At 40.9% G+C, this 21,735-nt stretch overlaps 1 protein-coding gene across 2 annotated transcripts in view; it reads right to left on the bottom strand.

The window, feature by feature from the left end:
* The window catches only part of LOC122795919 (procathepsin L-like), a 449,353-nt gene extending 432,337 nt beyond the window's left edge, over positions 1–17,016 (bottom strand). Inside the window, exon 1 of one of the 2 annotated variants that reach the window (XM_044064400.1) lies at positions 16,931–17,016. In XM_044064400.1, coding sequence (XP_043920335.1) covers positions 16,931–16,995 — 65 coding nt within the window. In that variant the 5' untranslated portion in view covers positions 16,996–17,016. The remainder of the gene's footprint in view (positions 1–16,930) is intronic. The other variant, XM_044064402.1, reaches the window with a different exon arrangement.
* Between the last annotated feature and the right edge of the window lie 4,719 nt (positions 17,017–21,735).

Genomic DNA, 21,735 nt, shown 5'->3' with positions numbered 1-21,735 from the left:
CTTTCTTGTTTTAAAATAGTGGTCACTTATAGTTACTGCCCTTACATTTGTAGTGCAAGGTTTGCTAACAGAAAAGTCAACAATGGAAAATTGCTTCACTTTATTACTACTGTTTTTTAAATGTGTATTTCTGAGTAGGGGTATTGTACAACCCTTGCAGAGGTGGGAGGAGTTATGCTATTAGACATGAAAATGTTATAGCTGTCCAGATTTTTGGCTAATTGTGCCTAAATTAGCAGAGTTACTATTAGATATACAAATACATACTAATGAGCTGTCCCATTTTTTTGACTGGTTGTGCCTAATTTTCAAGAGAATTTGTCCATATTTTTGATCTCTATAGGTAGAGAAGCATGCTTCCAGCTTGCAAGTCTGTTGTATCTGTTTTCTCCTCTGTTTAGCAGTCTCCTCATTCAGTGAACCTGTTTGTATCATCCTGCACTCTTTACATACAAAACAATCTTGTTTTTTTCTAGTATTCTTATCTGTTCTTATTATTTAAGCATGCTTATTTTCCAGGCCTGCTTTCAGTTCCTGGACAGCCCACCTTTCTCCTATACTTTTGTCTGCATCTCTGCCATTTCTTACACTTTTTTTACAATTTACTTTATTTCCCCTGTAAGGATCAAGTAGTGGGTGAATAGGATGTTGGGATATTAAAGGAGTACCGCACACACAGACTCAAAAAACATGTTTATTTCATCATGGCTTGATGTTTCCTACATTTTAACAGCACTCTGGGATTATTTACATGATTTTAAATATTTTTATATGTAATTCCAGAGTCTGACCACATAGGGTTTAGCATCTTGACGTGGTTTTGATAAATCAGTTTGCCATTCAGTATCCCAGAATGCATTCCTTGGCTCAAAAATGTTACATCATGTGGGCCTCTGTTTGCCTAAAGCTCCTGTCATTTCATAGATGTTACATGCATACACTGCTCTCTTTGAGTCAGTACTTTGTAAGTAACATTCCCTGCTGCTGAATGACTACTTCAAACTGAATCAGTGCAAATGTCACAGAACACACTCAAAGTGCTGTTTACCGCTGCCTTTTTTCCTAATTAACTTTAAATGGCACTAATTTGTGAGAGAATGAATTCCAGTCTGGCTACTTCTCCCCTCCCCGTAACACTTAGCTTCCCTAGCTGTCAAAGTCCTGAGGGTAATTTGGCCTGTTAATTCCTGTGCTTGGCAGCTCTCAGCATGGTGCTTGATTCATGTAATTTAATCTGTGTTCTAGCATTTCCTTTGACAGAAGCGACTTGTTTTTTTTTGCTGCACTATAGCCATGGCATTACATGGCTGCATTCACATCCAGTTTATGTTGCACCAAGGAGCTACAGAATAAAATATTTTAACTCTGAACCAGTTGTTCTGATCTTTAGTAATTGAAGTGTTAAGGTGTCACTTACTTTATGCTTCCATCTTATTAAAAATTGAGATTGACATCTCCAAAGTATGTTGGTATGCAGTGTCTGCCTAGATATGTTTTTACTCCACTGGTTGGTTTTAAAAAATACTTTTGCAGTGTCCCTGGATTTTCTTTGTACATATAAACCACATCACTATACATTTCCCCTTCCCTTTTGTTGTGTCCAGAAGTGACTGTGGCCATTGGTGAATGCTTAAATGTCACTTATCACACAGCAGTTTTTTTTTCAGTCAAGGACATAAAGGTTAATTTACCTTGAATCACATAATAGATGCCACTGCAAGGACTGACTTTTGAAATATTCATGTGCATGGACAAAATGCCTTATTAAATCCATTTGCCAGCCTCCAGTGCAATTGGTGCTATGGCTGTAATATACTGGTGTGTTTGTTCATGCCTTCCAAAACGCCCTAGCAATTTTGCAGTGTAGTAATAACCCTACATGCCCTTACACCTTTATCCATTAATATGCAGCTAGTCTTGTTTATCTAACAGCCCCGTGAGTATGTGAATTAATTTTCAAACTTAAGGTGTGGAAACTGCAATGAATGATTCTAGGTGCTTGTTCAGGTTTCATATGCTGCTTGCTTAGAGCTACTCTCACTGTTAACTCACTACACCACTTACATGAACTGGTTATTCCCCATTCAACCCAACCGGGCTGACTTAATGTTCTCCTGTACAACAGGGGAATCATATATGACCCAAAACTTGCAGGCCTAAATATTCATGGATTTTTATCAGTATGAAGGGATTCATGGATTTCTATCAGTATGAATGCCATGGGTCAGCTAGGACAAACACCCAATAGGGGTGCAATCATTCTTGACATAGTCCTCAATATGGGGGAATGTTGCGCACACCCCCTTATGAAACATCCCTGTTTGTCAGGTAGGACCATAGAACTGTGTCCTTTGAAATAAAAAGTAAAGCCTGTCTACACGGCTATTCTTGAAACATGTATTAATTATTCCAAGACACACCACACTTTGAATAGACATCTTATTAAAATTTAAAACCCCCACAAAGCCATGGAAAACTGCTGATGCATTTTCACTCACAAAAGCCATTTAGGCAAAGATTCCTACCCATAGTAAGCACAGTATACATAAAAAAAAAAACAGGCAATTGTGGTTGAATGCAAGAATTACATGGCTACACAACATGAAAGAACATCATGTCAAAATTAGAAGTCCAATGCCAGCAAGGTAAGAACTTCCTCAAACTAAATGCGCATCTTGAGTGACTGAATTCAGACTTAACCTCCTGGGCTATGGACATCATAAGGCATGTCTCAGTTATGCTGGCAAAGTAAAAGGCAATTCACAGCAATGTGATGAAGTAATTGTAAATAAGGACACTTTCTCCAAGTTGGATGATACAGTAATTGTACTGACTAATACATTCATCTCCAATTTTACACCGCTCGCCTGCCTTAAGACACCACTCGAAAAGGATCCACAACCATTGCACCCCAATTAACATTAGTAAATAAGTCCTTAAAGCACTCTACAATGTCAAAAATGCTGCTTTGGTGGGTCTTCTTAATATTCCAGACTGCCTGTGTAAAAGCATGAAGCATGACCTATTGAGCCCACTAGAAACAAAATAAGTTTCATGCCAAATGAAGGAAGGACCCTGTACAAAGGGTGGAACATTCCATGGACCTGGGAAGCTAATGGCCCATAAGCCTTACTAGAGTCATATGTAAAGCCATGGAAATGATCATGGATCTGATCAATGTCCAACTCAGTTTAGTCTTTTCAAGAGGAGGTCATGCCTGCTCAGCCTGGAGTACTTTGAAAGGGTCACCAAAGCAACAGATGAAGGCAAAATATTGCATAGTGCCCATCATGACCTGGCCAAGGCAATCAAGACAACTCACTTGAGCATTATAAATAACTGCTCCTTCCTGACCCTGGACACCAATTTCTTACTTCTATTATACATTTTGTTTATTGCTACTGTTCACCAGATAGCAATACCTGACAGGACCAAATAGTCTTCCTCAAAGAAGAGCAAACCTGAGTCCATACAGCTATGTAGGTGCACATATAGTTTTGTGGTGTAGGCTTTGACATTAGTGCTAGTTCCTACTGAAGGGAAGGAGGCTGTGAAGCTGCTTATACCTGTGTGAGGAGATTTGTAGTCAGTTTCAGAAAAGTTTTTTTGTTTGACCCTGACAAGGGTGGGATCAGTGGAGATGGTGACTTCAAAGGTGATCGCTTTACGGTCAGATCTTACCAAGAATGATGACACTGTAGGAGTGCTACAGTGGCTACTCATGTTGGTTAGGTCCAGGTCAAGGATATTTTCATCTCTCATAGGGGTGTTGTCCAGCTGACCCAATACACTGGCATTGATGAAGTTGAGGAATCTCTGCGCATTCATGGTTGGGCTAGAATATGTGTTGCACTCTATGGTTCGGTTACTGGTCATACCGTTTGACCAGTCTGGAGGTGTATGTCATATGCCAAAGAAAACCTCAAGGCATTTTGTAGCTATGCTCAGTCTCAAAAGCACAATGGAAGTGTGAGGAGCTGATTGTGAACAATGTTACCTATACCAAGGCTGAAGGTATAGCTAGCCTATTGGCTGATAAATCTACCTCTAACTTTACCCCTCTCTCCCCACTCCATCCGTCTCAAGATGCATCTGAAACTGGCTCGCCACCAGCTACCAAACATCAGGTCATAAGACTGACATCAAAAACTAAAAATACTGTATTGTAGAGCCCTTACAATATCCCTAAATGCATCTTAAATAGCATGAAGCATGATTTAGCCACACCCCTAATAACACTGTTCAGTCTCAGCCTCCATACAGGTTTTGTACCAACTTAATGGAAAACAGCTACAGTCATTTTCTTCTGTAAGGGAGGAGCTTCCACAGACCAACAAGTCTGACAACCTCCAAACACTGGACCCATCTAAGTTTGGATTTATCAAGGGCAGGTCATGCTTACTCAACCTGTTGGATTTTTTGAAAAGGTAACAGCAATGGATGAAGGCAAAATGGTACAAGCAGCATAACTCAAACTGGCCAAATTCTGCATTCACGCATTGTACAAAAGCCAAATAAACCGGGAATAAAACCTTACATCACCCACAGAACTGCCAACTGACTCACAGACATGATGTAGATAATCTAAATAAGGAAAGTTACCTCCACAAAGAGACCGGTCACTACTAGAGCCCAGGGTTCTGTGCTTTGACCTCTCCTTTTTGGCATGTACTTTTCTGAAGTAAAATCCAATACCAAAGGGCTCTGTTGACTATATCTGTTGGTGACTGCAAGCTAGCAACAGTCAATGAATCCTCAAGTGACTTAGCCATACTTCAAGGTTTGGCATCCTGCAAGAAGGGTCTTAAATAACAGGTGTCAAAATCATGGTCTAAAACTAATACCAAAAAATGTATTATTGTATCATTTTGGAGGTCATCTACCCCAGGGAACTACATTACACTCTTAAAAGTTGACCTAGTTGTTTGGGATTTGGGAGCCTATGTGGACAGTGGCCTAACTTTTGATCAATGTGTGTCTATTGTAAGAAAGCCTGTCTATACTGCACAACAGTTAAACAAAGGGACTGTGTCAAGATCTAGGGTTCTCAGTGTCCCCCTCTACTCAGCCATCATTAGGCCAGTCGTTTAATGTAATACTCACCTTTGGCATGTATCTGTCTAGATACATGTAATAATTGAAACATCCACAGAAATACCTTACTTAAATGCAAGACCCAAGGTAGATGTCCCACATCAACCAACTCAAAGCCCTGTCACTACAGTAGGTATCCGACAGACTGTTAAGTGACCTGTATCTGGTATACACAGCATCCTCTGACCCATTACTGATGGATTTGCTGCACATCAGCAAGTCAAATGGCATCAGAAATACTGAGTCTAGCAATCTAAACCTCTTCTGCAACATCAAAACAGTAGTTGGGATAGACTGCTATATTTTGTAGAGGATACCACTACTGTGGAACTGACTCACCATCCACATCACTGTCCACTATCAAGCATAACTCGGATCTATGGATGAGGAAACAGAAAGCTTACTCTAGGACTTCCTCCTGTACCTTTAAAGGAAAGATGCAGTTCATAAAAGCTTTATCCCATGCACGGGTCCCCTCAAATTATCTACGGTATGATCAAGTCATTCTTATGTGTAATATATAATTATCGGCCATGGGACGAGTAAGGCCATTCTGTAGCCAAATGGGATAGGTTATTTCAAGCACAAAAAGGCCCACATGGGCAGCCAGCTTAGTACTTACCTATGAGGATCAAAAAACAATTCATGTTAAGAATACAAGCAGTGCAACGATGAGGCACTGCAAAACAGAGATAAGCACGGCTAAAGAAACATAAGCTACACAAATAAATACAGCTAAATACAGCTAAAGTTAAACACTTGGAAAAAAACATTAATGTTCTAGATATTAACAATCAGTGAAAAAAAAATTCCGTCCCATTGGGCAGAGGGATAAATGGCTAATTGTGACTACATCACCCATATTCTTTTACCAGGCACAGGAGTTAGAGGGAGCAGGGTGGGAGGATGATAGTGAACAGCATTCAGCTCACCTGCCCAAGGGACGGTAGGGGTGCTTAGCTTACCACTTGAGCAACACCCAGTGACAGCTCATGTGGTGTAGTCCACTGAATCTGGGCAAGAGGGATTTGCTGATACACACACAAACACACACACACACACACACACACACACACACACACACACACACACACACACACACACACACACACACACACACACACACATTTATACAGAGCCAGGCATAATAAATTAAAATGGAAATGCTGATACCACATTGTCCAACTATATACAAATGTTATTAGAATACCAAACATATGCTCAAATTTGTCCTCCAGAAAGCCATACATTTTGCTTCCAGTATTACAAGCCTGATAAAAGACACTTCAGAACTTCATTGTGGAGCTATTACACAGCACTCTACACACCATATACAAAACAAATTCAGAAAAGGTTACAAGTATGACAGACTGAAACTACTGGATAAATAAAGTTTTGAAAAGGCATCTATGAAATTTTACTTCTGTGAGTAAGGATTAAGAATGTACAAGTCCACCTGTTTTAAAATATACTGTACATACTGTGATACTAGGCATAAGGTCCTGAAAAACCATTGAGGAGGCTAGCTCAATTTCGCAACTGTCCCAGGGCATCATCTGGTTAACACAGTGGCAAATGGAGGCTGAGGAAATCAAAACTAATGACTATAGAAAGCAAGCAGATAATTAACAGCTCAAATACTTAATCCAACACACAAACAAATTAATTTCTAACAACATGCGTAAAAATAGAGTTACTTAAAGAGACCACATATCTGTAATAGTAAGCAGGAAAAAACATTATGCACCAAGGATTTCCCACTGCAGTAATATTATAAGAAGGGCAACTTTAATTCTGTAATTTCACTTAAAAACAAGTCATTCTAGACTAAATCTGCTACTGAAAAAATAGCAGAAGCTATCTAATTGTTACCAGTTCATCTCCACAAAGAAAGCAGGACCTACAAGCCCAAATTCTTACCTACAGATCTAATATTGTTTTCCAAGCATTTCCATTCACGCAATTAACAGTATTTTCTGTCCCAAACAAGCTGCACACTGATGATACAAGGATGTCCAGGCTGATCCCCCCCCCCCCCAATTTCCTTCGTTTTATCTCTTCTCATATGCAGCCTACACATTTGTTTGAAGAGTGTAGCTGTGACAAGACAAAGTTGATAATGCAGCAACAATGCACTACTGGCTTGGACTGCCATCCCTCCTCACAAAATACTGTCATTCTTCTAAAGTGTATTTACTATGTAACCAAAGTTGAAGCACATACACTAAAGATAAAATATGAGAAGACTTTTAATTAGGTACATACATACTAGAAATATTTTAGTGTACACATGAACTGCCTTAGTCTCTTCCCCACAACCTGCAGATTTTCATACACATGGAAAATGACATGTGTCAGTAAACTGAATACAAGATTTTACCACAACCAGAAATAAAACTTTTTTCACTCCCATAAAAAAGGCAGAGACTGAACGAGTGCAGCAAACCAGTCATGGGATTATGAAATTAGGTGCATATCTGTCAAACAGCTGGCACAGAAAATGCTGCAAATCTGATCAATGGATACAGATGTAGAAAACCATAACAAGCCAGTAAAATGGCATATTTCTCATGTTTCTGCAATTAATATAACTGAAAGCAAAAAGCACTATCCTGTACCTATTAGGCATGACATACGTATATAAAAGCCTACCAGCTCTGGTGCAGAACCCTATTCTGCCACCCAGTGAATGAACCAGTCCTAATACAACATAGATATAAAAAAAATGAATGGCACATATGTGCTACCATACTGCGTTCTTCCAATAAAAACTTTTACCACTTGGAAAACCTTAAAATGAGCGGCTACCCTGTCATAGAAAACTCTGGCCCACAATGAAAAGTAGGAAAGATTAAAAATCGTTGCATGTGGTAACCAACTAGTACATGAACCAAACTAATGAGACACATGGCATCAAGACACTGTCTCCTTACAGACAAAATCCTATGTCAGGAACATATCAGCAAGTTACTTTTAAAGAAAATCAGAGCACACGTTGCATTGGTTTTTAGTTTACTGTTCTGCACACAAACACAGAAACACTATTGCTGTCAACCACGGAAGCAGAGGCATACACTCATACATTTTGAGAAACACATAGTGTTTCCTTTCTTATACAGTGAGTATAAAATAATAGATATAAAGACCAAGTAACATGATGAAAGTAACGATTTCTGTGATACCCCCACTTGTACAAATGTTTCTTATCCAAAAAAAGACCTGCTGCCTGACAACAACTATCTACTTGTTTCATGGGGAAAACATAATCAAAGTAAAAAATGAACAGCAAACAAGAAACAGCTCAAGATAAATTGCTTAAAGGATTACTGCACAGGTTATGGACCACACATGATACAGTGGCATTCTGTTTAGTTTACGGGTAAAGCCTGCAAAGATGACTGCAAGTCTCCAACATATGTAATGAGCTTCTGAAAATGCTGAAATCCTGTCCTGTATTACAAATACTGTCATATGCATTCCGATACCCATGTAAATATTCTCTGCATGGCAACAAGAAGGCTTCCAATGTTGGTAATTCTTTAACACTATGCTTATTAAAGCTTACTTACTTCTTACAATCTCAGATAAGCTTACCTGATGATCATTAAAGCTTTGCTTTTAACACAGAGCTACAGGGCACTGCAACAACATGCATTTTTTGAATAATAACAAGCATAAATCAACGGTATAAAAATATGACAGAAAACCAGAACATTCTGCAAAATCAAGGACATATGAAAAGCCACTGTAGTACTTGTGTCTACCTTGGATGAGGGGATACTCTGCACACTTGCACTGCATACCTGCTCCTTTCCTTGCTTGGACACATACAGAGTCACTACATGGGGGAGTGGGGTGCAACAACTATGTCACAATTTGAAATTTCTCTGTCTGACAGTGATGGCTCTGGCACATGTGTCATACTTCTCAACCTCAGAGCAAAACATCTGGACAAAGTCATACATAGAAGGGGGACAAAGGCCCAAAAATAAGGAACATTTTTAAATATTGCTCTTAGAAAGATAAATAGAATAGTAGTAGGTCTTGCATTAGTATGAATTGCCTGAAGGGTATGAAATCTAAAACTCAAATGTCTGTCATTATTTTGTAATATCAATCTGTAAAAATTTGCCAGAAAAACAGAATTTTATGAAAAATGGTCCAAAAATGTGATGCAAAAATATAAAACTGCCACACAATACAGCTGGGAGCTTGTCAAAGAAGAGACACAATATTAGTACTGTTAACTTGAGCAGCTGACAAAATAACAATCTACATGCATTTCTGAAATAAAATGTATCTATAACTATGATCATTACAGTTATTTATAATTGTAAACCCTGCACGACATTTTGCAGTGGGATTGCTAGGGGGAGAGCTACATTTTGAGCCTAAAATGGGGACAGTTGAGAGGTTAGGATATTCCTAATTATATAAAGTGATTTGCAAGTACCTCTCAACCTCTTAATGCAGGAAATCTGGACAAGGCCAAATATATTGTGGGAACATACAAACAGTAGTAAAAATTGCTCTTGTATAAACTTAGACAGTTGCTAGAATAGCAGGTCTTGCTTTAGCATGCATTTTTCTGAAGGTTATAAAGTCTGAAACTCAATGTCTGTCATTATTTAGTGATTTCATTCTTAAATTATTTGCCAGAAAACCACAATTTTTATGAGGAGCAAACCAAAAATAAGAAGCAAAAATCTATTTAAGGGAACAGGTCTTCCTTGCCATGCTAACAGACATTTACAGATAAGAAGAATGGGAATCAATAGACCAGGAAGGCAACCACTGCAGTGGAATCTAAAGGAAACCTTAGGCATGGGCAGAGTATGAGAAAGCCATGGTCACTGACTTTCAGATGATCTCAAAGAAGTCCTAGCAAACCATATGGTGACTCAAGGAGTACTGGACAAGCTTTTCTTGCTGACCACAACTACAGGCATTGTCAGTAAGTGCAAAGAGCACACTAAGGATTTTACAAGCTAGTGAACGCCCATTCCATTCCATTAGGACCTACTTCCAGGTAGTTCTAGTGGCCTTTAGTAATACAGTGGCAATTAAATATATTATTTAGTACAGAGATGAGCCACGGTAGTGCAGCGGTTAGCGTTGTCGCCTCACAGCGAGAGGTTCTCTCATTCGATTCTTGGCTGGAGCACCTTCTGTTTGGAGTCTGCATGTCCTCCCCACAGTCGAGTGATGTTAAAGACAAGCAGGTAGGTGCGAGCGTGAATGGGTGTGCCTTCTTTGAAGGTTGGGCATTGGGCTGGCAACTCGGCACTGTAAAAATCTACTGCCAATCATGAGCGGACCGGAGTTCCGCTGTGGCGACCCCTAATATCATAGGGGAACATCAAAAAAAGCTCAGCACTTGTCTTAAAAGCATCTTCTTTTCAGGTTAAGCACTTCTATTTTAACAAAGTCCCGCACTAGCGAAACCCCCCCAGGAATACCCAATTCCTTACTAAGTCCACTCTTATTCAGTTACACCCCAAACTTCTTAACTTTTCTAGCATGTCGAAGGGCCAGATGCTGGCGTCCTCTCCTGTCCAGTTGGTGAATCTGGGAATATTGAGGCAATGTTACAATTGCCTTATGTACACAGACAACCCTCTCCTCCTCCCACATAACACAAATACTTGCAAGAGATGCAGCTATGTAGCCAAACTGGAGGCTGAGCTCTCTCAACTCAGGACTGGCAAGACCAGACAGGAGGAGAAGACAACTACACACACCACAAAACCAGTCTCACATAGAGCTATTACAACAACGAATCAAACACATAAACACACAAAGACATATTCGGAGGCACTGAGTAAAAATCTATCTAAACAGCAGAGGCCTCCAAAGCAGACACCCAAGCAACTACCACCTCATGACACACCGCAGGCAACACATAAACCACAAAAACAGTGTGTAAAGCAGTCACAGCCCTTAAGGCCAAATACAACACCAAACATACTTGTCATACGTGACTCCATAGTCAGACACACTGACGTCCCACTCACCAGGCTGAATAAGGAGAAGGTCACAGTAAGCTGCCTATCGGGCGCTAGAATCCGCCACATAACACACGCACTCGGGTCACTCCACAGCAAGTACAAATATGACACTGTCATTGTCCATGCTGGTGTGAATGACCTGAGACGTACCTCCCTGGACTACATGAAAAGAGACATAGAGGAGCTCTCTGATCATGTAGCCCAGGCAGGTATGACCCTGACCCTGAGCAGTATCCTTCCTTCACCAAGAATGATGCCACAATATAGAGACAAGATGATCAGCTTTAACAATTGGCTTAATTTCTGGTGGCATTCAAAGGGGATCCAATATCTGTCTGCCTGGGATGACATGCTTGACAAGCCACGCTGCTTCGCAAGGGACGGCTTGCACCTGTCACCCCTGAGATTCCGGATATTGGCTAAGGCTCTTGCCACCCCCATAGTGCCTTTTTTAGGCAAGGCTCAAATTCTAAACCTACCACCCTAGAAAACAAAAATGGGAAGAAACTAAGGGTAATGCTGCTCAATGCCAGAAGTCTAAACCTCAAAATGCATGCACTCGAGGCCCTTCTCAGTATGGAGAACATCGATGTCTGTGCTGTGACTGAGACCTGGTTCAAGGCTCCTGAGAGCACCCCGGCACTATCAGGTTTTACCTCATATCATGCGTTCCGGCCCCAAAACCCAGACCACACCACAAAAGGAGGGGGTGTATCCATCTTCATCAAGGATACCCACACCTCCAGGTTGGTGACAATGCACGAAGCATCGGAAACCATCCTGGTGCAATTAACCATAGGCAAAACTACTCTACAAGTTGTAGCATGCTACACGCCACCCTCTCAAACTCATAAACTCCACACAGCTTTCCTGAGGACATTGGAGGGTATAAATGTATCTCCAAACACCATCATATTGGGAGACTTCAACTACCCGAATATAGACTGGGAACATTACTCAAGCCCAAACCTTCTAGCCCAAAGGTTCCTGGAGTTCATAAATTCAAATGCCTTGGAACAACTAGTCACCATTCCCACAAGAGGAGAAAATATACTAGACCTCATCATCACAAACATGGGGACAAAATGCTCCACACCGGAAGTATATCCCTCATTGGTGAGATCAGATCATAAACTAATCTCACTGGAAATCCACATCCCGCCCCCACCCCAAAGAAAAAAGACCACAGTGAAGAACTTCTCTAAAGCAAACTTCACACTACTCAAGACTGGTGTGGTATCCTTCAAGGCCCTCGAACCAGTGGAAACCACAGCCCAAGCTGCGGAAGCCCTTACAAATGCCTTCTACCATCACCTCCAGGACTGCATGGATCAGGCAATCCCTAATAAGACCAAGACTCTTTCCACAAAGGGAAAACGTCCAGTCTGGTGGACCACAGCCATAAATAAACTTTACAATAAGAGGAGAAAGCTATTACATGATAGAGCAAAATGCATAAAAGGGAAGACACCCTTGATCATCATTAGTAAAAAAATACGAGCACTCATAAAATCATCGAAGGCCAACTTTGAGAAAAAGATTGCCATAGACTCAAAGGATGATCATAAGGCCTTCTTCAGCTATGTTAGAAACCTGGGTGGAAACTCCCAGATATGCTCAGAATTAGTCCAAAATGATACAAAAATCACTGAACCCACAGACATTGCCAACATACTGGCAGACAGGTTCAGTGCAAACTTCACCACCCTCTCCCCCCCAAAAGGAGAGATAACTATCCCAGAGGAGTGTAGCCTCCCAGACATCTCAAATGCGCAGGTGAAAGCTGCTCTCTCTAAAGCTAAAAACACAGCATCAATGGGACCGGATGGTGTCCCCGGCTGTGTGCTAAACGAACTTAATGAGGAACTAAAACCGCATATAAGGCAGCTGTTTAATCTTAGCCTTGCCACAGGATACGTGCCCAAGGAGTGGTGTACTGCAACTGTGGTCCCACTTCACAAAGACGGTGCCTCTACGGACCCTGGTAATTACCGCCCCATAAGCTTGACAAGCCTGGTCTGCAAAGCCATGGAGAGGATCATAATGGAACTCATAAATAAAGACATAGGGGACTTGCAGACACTGGATCCCACCCAGTTTGGCTTTGTCAAGGGCAGATCATGCCTTTTGAACTTGGTTGACTTCTTCAAAACAGTCACCAAGGCCATTGATGAGGGAAAGGCAGTCCATACAGCCTACCTTGACCTTGCTAAAGCCTTTGACACAATACCCCACTCGGGTATTATAGAGAAACTTACCAGCTTAAATGTAAACCCATATGTCACAAGATGGGTTGCAAACTGGCTAAAGGACAGAACCCACAGGGTTAGAGTTGCTGGAGACATGTCAGACTCCAAGCCGGTCACAAGTGGTGTCCCATAGGGCTCAGTCCTTGGCCCCCTATTGTTCGGCATCTACTTCTCAGAAGTACAGGCAAACATAGGAGGACTATGGCTGACAAAGTTTGCAGACGACTGCAAACTGGGCGCCATAGTGGAAAGTACATTGGACACAGATATCCTTCAGAGGGGTCTCATGGAAATGGATAGCTGGTGCCAGATCCATGGCTTGAAATTAAACGCTAAAAAATGTATAGTCATACCCTTCGGAAAGAACAAGGTAACCCCAAGCTACCATATAGGTGGCAATCCACTAAGCACAGAAGAGGTTATCAGGGACCTGGGGACCCAGGTTGACAGTGGCCTTTCTTTTGACACTCACGTTGCTAAGGTGGTTAGGAAGACCTTCTACATTGCCCACCTGATCATGAAGGGATTCGCATCCAGATCAAGTGAGGTCATTGTTTCCCTGTACTCTTCACTTATCAGACCAATGATTGAGTACAACGCCCCATTCGGGATGTATCTCACCTGACACCTGCAGCAATTGGAGAGACCCCAAAAGTTCCTCACCAAAAGGATAAAGGGACTCCAAAATATGTCATATGCTGCCAGACTGAAGAAACTCCAGCTCTATTCAGTCACATACCGTCTGCTCAGAGGTGACCTGTGCCTGACATACAAGGCCATGTCCAACCCGGAATTAATGGACATGCTCCATCTCAAAAAATCCAAATCCACCAGAACCACTAGAGCAAGCGACTTAAACCTTAACACGGATATAAATAGGACGTGCTGGAGGGATAGATTTATCACCCAGAGACTCCCTATGCTGTGGAATAAAATCCCGGTCCACGTGAGACAGAGCACCTCGCTGGCTCTGTTCAAGAGAGGTCTTGACCGGTGGATGGGAGATCGTAAGTTTGCCCCGGGAGTCATCTCTGTGTCACTGCTGGACAGAGGCACAACAAACTAATAGGCACAGTATATCTTTTTTAACATAAGGGGTGGCACAGTATATCTTTTTTAACATAAGGGGTGGCTTAAGCCACAAAACTTTGGGCTAGGCTTATAAATGCCTTAGGGCAGATAGCCTAGTATGACCCTATGAACCTATGAACCTAACTAGGAAAAGCCAAAAGTCTTTTTATTTAGTACAGAGCTGATAGCTACTTTACAATTTATTGTTTAAACACAGTTGTTATTAAATCTGAGTATATATTGTACATAGCAATTGCAGTGAAAGAAAGTGATGTGTAAATACACAGACAATATAGAAAAGAGCAGTTGTTAAGTAATGGTGTAACTACAACAATTGTGGGACAGTCATATGACTTAAGGATTGATAGGAGGGTGACAGGTATAGGACATATTTAAATATTAGCAAGTTAAGGAGCATAGTTTTTACTTAGACAAATTTTTGAAACAAAAACACTGGGTGGAGAAACAAAGCTGGTATTTGTATGGATTAATATTGAAATTAGTTGAAGGAAGGAAAATAGAATGCACATAGGAAGGGAGGTGGGTGAGCATCTGCATGTAAAAAGGGTAAAATAATAGACATGTACCTACCATAGTGATAGATATGGAAAAGCAAGTCCATCTTCTATCCACAATACTGCTAAAGCTAAGAGACTTTAGAATGGTTCAGCTGGTAAAAGTTTTTCAGGCTTGCAACACTTCCCCCATCCCATAATATCATAGCCATAATCAATCGCTGCCAGATGGACCACACCAAAATTAAACTACAGCAATAAAACACTTTTGTACTATTTTACTCCATGTTTTTTCTTTTTCCTAGTATAAGCATATTTTCTTAGACAATTCTTCCACAAACAAGGTTTTTATGGCTAACAGACATACTGCTAGTCTGTATTTGAAGTATTGTTATAAACATTGGTATGACACCACTGTAGTCCATCCAGGAAAGCCAGTTCACACTCTTGGCCATACTTGATGCTAGTTATGTTTGCTTGTGCCATCATTGTTCACACCAGTTTCAGTTATACATTTCACACTCCAATTCTGACTACACACTCCATGCTAAGCAACAACAAGTAATTTCATCACACAAATGCAAATTAAATAAAGGGTTTATTGACTTACTCATGATTTTCTACTCCTCATATAAATTAACAATTTAGTATAAGCAAGAAAATGTCCATGTACTGCATGTTAGCAATTAATATATTAACAGAGGCACAGCAGAAGTGATGACTTTAGTATAGTCGCAGTAGGATTAAAGGACTCAAGTATGGAAGCTATGGGATGAACCGATTCTCTGACCTTAATATTAAAAATGTTAGAGAACCAAGAATTCCAATTAGAAGGGAAAAATATTTAAACAGGATTAAGAGAAACTGGAGACAAGAACAAGGTAACAACATCAAGAAGCCTATAACAGCATTAATATTAACATTACCAGGATGAAGTGAAAAAGGAGGCTCCAGCATCCAGAAGTCAGAGGAAATGGTTCGTGGAGGTATCTACAGCAACGCTAAGTTAGTCAGAAGTCTTGAGCATTATTTAGAGACCCAAGAGCCCCCAGCAAGATAAAAAGAACTAGAAAGCCTCCCTACATACGCACGCACACACACACACACACACACACACACACACACACACACACACACACACACACACACACACACACACACACACACACACACACAATAAGCAGTACCTGAAAGTCTGCTTCTTTCAAATAAGCCAGTTCTAGTTGCCCTTTGAATTGCAGCAGCAGTTCCTGTTTCTCGGTGCCAGAATGCATCATGCACACGTGTGCTGCCTCAGCTGGTTCTGAGAATGCACAGACTGCAGACCATGCTTTTGTCTGTAACATCCTCTTATTTGCAAGACAGGACTTTTTTTTACATACTGCTTACTTGTCTTGGATGTCAACTGACACACAGACAAGCAGACTTTGCTCAGAATCCAAAGCTAAACAGCTGAGTAAGTGTAAAATAATGAAGGGTTTTAGAAGACTTTTATTCAGAGTTCCAGCAGTAGACTAAGGTTGGTATGGCAATCGTAACTACCACATGTGGTAGCGTGCAAGGGAGCAAGTTGTTAACTGAATCTTAAATAGAAATTGGGTGACATGAACGACAGTAAAAGGGCTGGGAATAAGGTTAGATTAGAATGGTTGATATCCATCCATGCTCAGCCTCTTAGTGCAGTACATATGAACAAAGACTGCCAACCTTATTTGCTTTAATTCACAGAATAGCAAGAAAGCCATGTGCACCAGCTCAGCAAACACTACAGCAAAGGAAAATAACAATTTAAAATACTAAAGCAGCAAAGGAGCTTCAGAATGTAATAGCAAAGTCCACACATGCAGCCATCGCAATTTTGAGCAAACGGCTCACCAACAGTCAATGGTTAATGTTTTGGGGATGCACGTATGAACTGCAGTATAGTAAGCAACACAAAGAGTGAAATAACAGACTTTGCCATTTACATTTAGAAAAAAATTGTCACACTCACCAATGTATGAAGCACGACAGAATATGGTGTAGAGAGAAAAAGAGAGAGAGACACTCACACAACATGGTCCAATAGGAAAAATAAGCGTACTGGAAACAAAGGCAGAGAAAAAACTTACCTACCTCCTACAGCTGTTTTTAAGCACTCCAGGGTAAGGGAAAGACAAAGTAGTGGTGACATCACATAATGGGTGGGTTTCATTGTTGTACTTGGAATCAGAGGCCGGCCATGGTGATGTAACTCTGGGGGAGGGAACAGCTAAGAAAAAGTTCCTGAACTGCCTGGCCTCGATGATGTCAGTATTTGGGAGACTGCAGGAAGCTTAACTCATGAGAGAATAGATCTGAAAGCAAAAGCTACATAGTATGCTAAGGTAGGCTCCGATTAGAGAAGTAAAGTGAAATATAAATATTTGAAATGGTGCTTTGTTGTTTCTTGATGGAGGGAACTGTAAATAGGGAGCAAAAGGGCTGAGAAGTTGAGGAATGTTTTATAGAAACCCATTGTACTCCTTTAAGGTTTACCTGTCAAAAAAAGTTACATTTTAGTGGAGAGTCACTATTTTTAAAACAGCAAGACAGATTGAAAGGGGTGGTCACTTTTGTATTCTGGTACTATGGAATACAGTAGGATGGCCAATAAATTTAAATAGTTGAAGGAGAGTGATTTCACAAAATAATAATTTTGTGCTTACTCACACAAGGCAGTAAAAACAGAGAGGAAATTAAATATATGGTCAAATTAGCGTAAGGGGAAGGCAAGAAAGACAGTGGTGTTTAAGAACACTACAGTAACTGGGTGGGAGGGTGGAGAAAAAAATTCTGCCTGACTCTCAAGAGACAGAGCTGTGGTCTCTTTTCAAGTTTTAATATGCAGTTAAAAGCAGAATACAAGTAAAACACAAGGTAAATAAAGCAAATCACAGTATTCAAAAAAATAGAATAAGGCAATAAAGTTGTTCTTCTTTCAGCTTTTCCTGGTTAGGGGTTGCCACAGCAGAACTCTGGTCCACTAATGATTGTCAGTAGATTTTTATGGTGCCGAGGTGCCAGCCTGATACCCAACCTTCAACGAAGGCATGTCCATTCATACATGTCTTTTGGACGCCACTTGACTGTGAGGAAGACATGCAGACTCCACACAGAAGGCGCTCCAGCCGAGAATCGAATGGGAGAACCTCTTGTTGTGAGGCGACAATGCTACCACTGCACCACCACGGCTTCCAAGGCAATAAAGTAATATAACAAATAAAAAGCAAACTAACCTTTCCCTCACATCAAAGTGTAGCAGAGTCTGGGTGATCCTTTCTAGTAATGCTCTGAAATTTTTATTGTATGTTTTATTTTACCAACACTATAAGTGTCTATTTTGCCTAAGAGCTTCTCATGACCATATTTGTTAGGTGTTCATCCAGTAAACCCTTAGCAATAGACATTCTTCCTTTCCTTGTATCCTGAGAAACAGCATCTTAAGTTTCTCATTAAAGATACAGTGGATCAAATCTCCTGCCCTGATGGTCAGCTGTTAGGGAAGAAGAGGGTGAAAAGGGTACAACTGGAATCTTATGATGTCCAGTCTCTGCCAGGAGTTTCTCCCAAGGTCATTGCAAACCCAGTGGCTTGCCTGGCTGTGTTGTTGTATTTCTCTGCCACAAATATGTTGGAGGCCAGTGTGAATCCAGCTGGCAGCATGCATAAAGAGGCTTTGCAGGCTTTCATCTTGGACATTCAGGGGAACCATGGTTATTTTTTTCCAAGGGGCCTAGGGGAGTTTCTCAGTTTTTAGTTGGGGAAGAAGTTCCTACTATTGTTCTTGACTGTTATTTTGTATCTGAACCTTTTCAGTTTTTTTTGTGGGGACATCTGCTTAAAAAAGAAACAGCAAATTAAACATGTTTATTCTGCTCCTGCGGATCTGCAAAGAGAGTGGCAGGCCTTCACTCTGGGGCTAATTACTGCTTTAATATCCTTAGAGCCTCTTCAAGGAGTTTCAGTTCCTGCTCCCCTTAAAAGTTCTAGAGAATAAGATTCTTTTGAGGATAAATGGGATTCTGATGATGATTCCCTGAGTTATTCCACCCAATGTTCTTCCCTTTGGACTATGGGTCAGAGGAGGAGGAATCTAATAGTCTTTATGCTCTTTTTGAGAAAATTTCTCAAAAACTCACACTCTAGGATGATTAATTTTTTTAAGTGGGATTGTGTTCAGGTCCCTGATATCCATAACAGGTAGTATAAGTTGCTGCAGTTGGAATCTCCTAAACCTGCATCTGTCCCTCCTGTTTTGGCTGCTTTGCTGGTTGCTTTTTCCAAGGCCTCTCATGCACTTGATTCTCTGTCCCCTGCTCCCAAGAAATTGAAACGTTTTATAAGTGCATGAGAATTGTTACTTTTTATATAAATGGCCTGCTGCTGACCCCTGTGTAGTGTCTGTAGCCTCTGATAAGCCATATGAATTGCTTTCTTCACACACATTATTGCCTTATGACAAAGGCACCAGAACTATGGAAAGCCTGAGTGAAAAGGTTTACACTTATGCTACCTTAGCTTTTAGGGTTATTACTTATCATACACATATGTCTAGGTATGTGTTGACTCTTCTTTCCCCAGGCCTGTCAATTTATTTCTGATTTTCCAGACTCTGAGGGTAAAACATCTGTTCTTTCTTGATAGGGACTTTCTCTTAAGTTGTCCATCATTATATTATATGTAGTTATGATGAAGCAGTTGCCTCTTCTAGGGCTGCTGTTTTTGGTTCAGTGATGAGGAGGTATGCTTGGTTTAGACTTCAACCGCTACTTGATGATATTAAAGCTAAGTTGATGGATGCGCCTCTGGATTCTAAACATTTTGTTGGAGAACCTGTTGCTGGTTTGTTTAAGTCCCTTCAAGATATGGTTAAGGCCTTACAGGGCCTTAAACATGTGTTCATTTCTCCTGTGCCTAAATTTCAGAGAAACTACCCTGCTAATGCTGCCTTTGTTCATAGGCAATTCTGCCCTTCTACTGAAGGTAAGAAAAGTGGTAAATGGGATTCTCCTGCTAAGGCTGCTCAGTTTTCAGAGACTCCAAAAACTTCTTTTCTAGACAAACCAGGTGCTGTATAACTATTTGTCTCTTCCCAACAACATTCCTCTTTCTCTTTGCCTTTCTTTTTCCCTTCCTGTTTGGCTTCAGATCACTCAGGACGCTTGGGTTTTGTCAATCATTTGTGAGGGCTACTTCATGGTGTGTACCTCCTATCCTTCTTTCATGGACATTCCTCACCCTCCTCGAGAACAACTTCCTTTTTTCCCAGAGATTCTTCAAAACCTCTTGACTCAGGGTGCTATTCAAGAGGTGCCTGTGTCCCAGAGGGGGAAAGGGTTCTACTCCAGACTGTTTCTAGTTTCCAGAAAAGAGGGCACTTGCAGACATAATCTAGATCTTTCTCATCTAAACACTTTTTAAAAGTTTTTTACATTCTGATGAAGTCCCCTTTTTGTGGGATAAAAGCGCTCAATATTTTATGTAATAAAGAGGGGTATTGTAGTTCTCGGTTTGTTTCCATTATTTATTTTTATTTTTACTAGATTTTATTCATTGTTTCACTTTCTAAGAGTGCCTTCCTTTCAGATGTTGTCCCTTCAGATTCTGTTTTTGTCTTGCTCCCTCAGGCCTATATGGTGTCTCTGGATTTCAATGATGCTTATCTCCATATTCTGATCCATTCTCTTTTCATGAAGTTTTTATGTTTCTGTTTTGCTTCCTGACATTTTCAGTTCTCTGCTTTGCCCTTTGGCCTGTCTACTGCACCAAGGGTGTTCACCAAATGCCTTGCTCCTGTGATTGCTTTTTACAAGCTTTAAGAGATATAAATATTCTCTTACTTAGATGGCCTACTGATTCAAGCATCCTCTCCAGAGATCCTCTTACAAAATTGTCATTTTGCCATTTCCCTTCTTCAGAGCCTGGGGTTCACTATACAGTTTAAAAACTCTTCTCTAACAACTTCTCAGAATCATGTTTTTCTAGGTTGGAGAATTCAGACTGTGCCAGTGCTTGCATCTCTGCCACTTCCAAAGGCCTTAACTCTCATTTCTTTCTTTTGCTCTCTTCTTCCCCTGGCTTCCATTACCACCAGGGGGTTTCTGAGAGCTCTGGCTTTTATGGCATCCACTATTCCAGTGCTCCATCTGTCCAAACTTCACATGAGGAAGTTTCAGTGGTTTCTGAAGTCAGTGTGGCTTCAACATGCACATCCTCTAGATTTCGTAGTTCCTCTTCTTCCTTGTCTCAGACAGGAGCTTCACTGGTGGATTCAGCAGTTGTCTCTGAATACAGAGAGCCCTTTTCATTCCCCTCTTCCCTCTCAAGAATTGTTCAGAGATGCTTCAGATATGGGATGTTGTGTGACCCTAAAGGTACAGGGGGGGTTGGTCACCTCATCAACAGAAGGAGCTCATCAATGTTAAAGAGATGAGAGCTCTTCTTATCATAGGATCATAGGATGATAGCACGTTGCTATGCTAATGGCCCTGAGGCCCTTACAAGCCTAGCCAAGTTTTTCCCTCTTGTAATAGTGCTATAAGTAGGCCTGGCTCAACACCTGCTGCCTCTGACAAGAAGGGATGCAGGTGACACACCAAAGGTAAATTTGCAATTCGCCATCCAGTCATCCTGATTTGCTTAAAAAGGGTCAGGGAAGGGTTCTACTTTATTTGGATTGGAAGCTTATTCCAAAGTAAGGGTATACTCTGGGAGATGAACCTACTGTATGTCTCCAGCAGGTTCTGTTAATATCGCTTTTCATGTTGAGGTCTCTGG

Source organism: Protopterus annectens, chromosome 2.part2 (assembly GCF_019279795.1).
Source record: "Protopterus annectens isolate FY-2018-M chromosome 2.part2, PAN1.0, whole genome shotgun sequence".
Lineage (NCBI taxonomy): Eukaryota > Metazoa > Chordata > Ceratodontiformes > Protopteridae > Protopterus > Protopterus annectens.
This window is presented reverse-complemented; position numbering and strand designations above follow the sequence as displayed.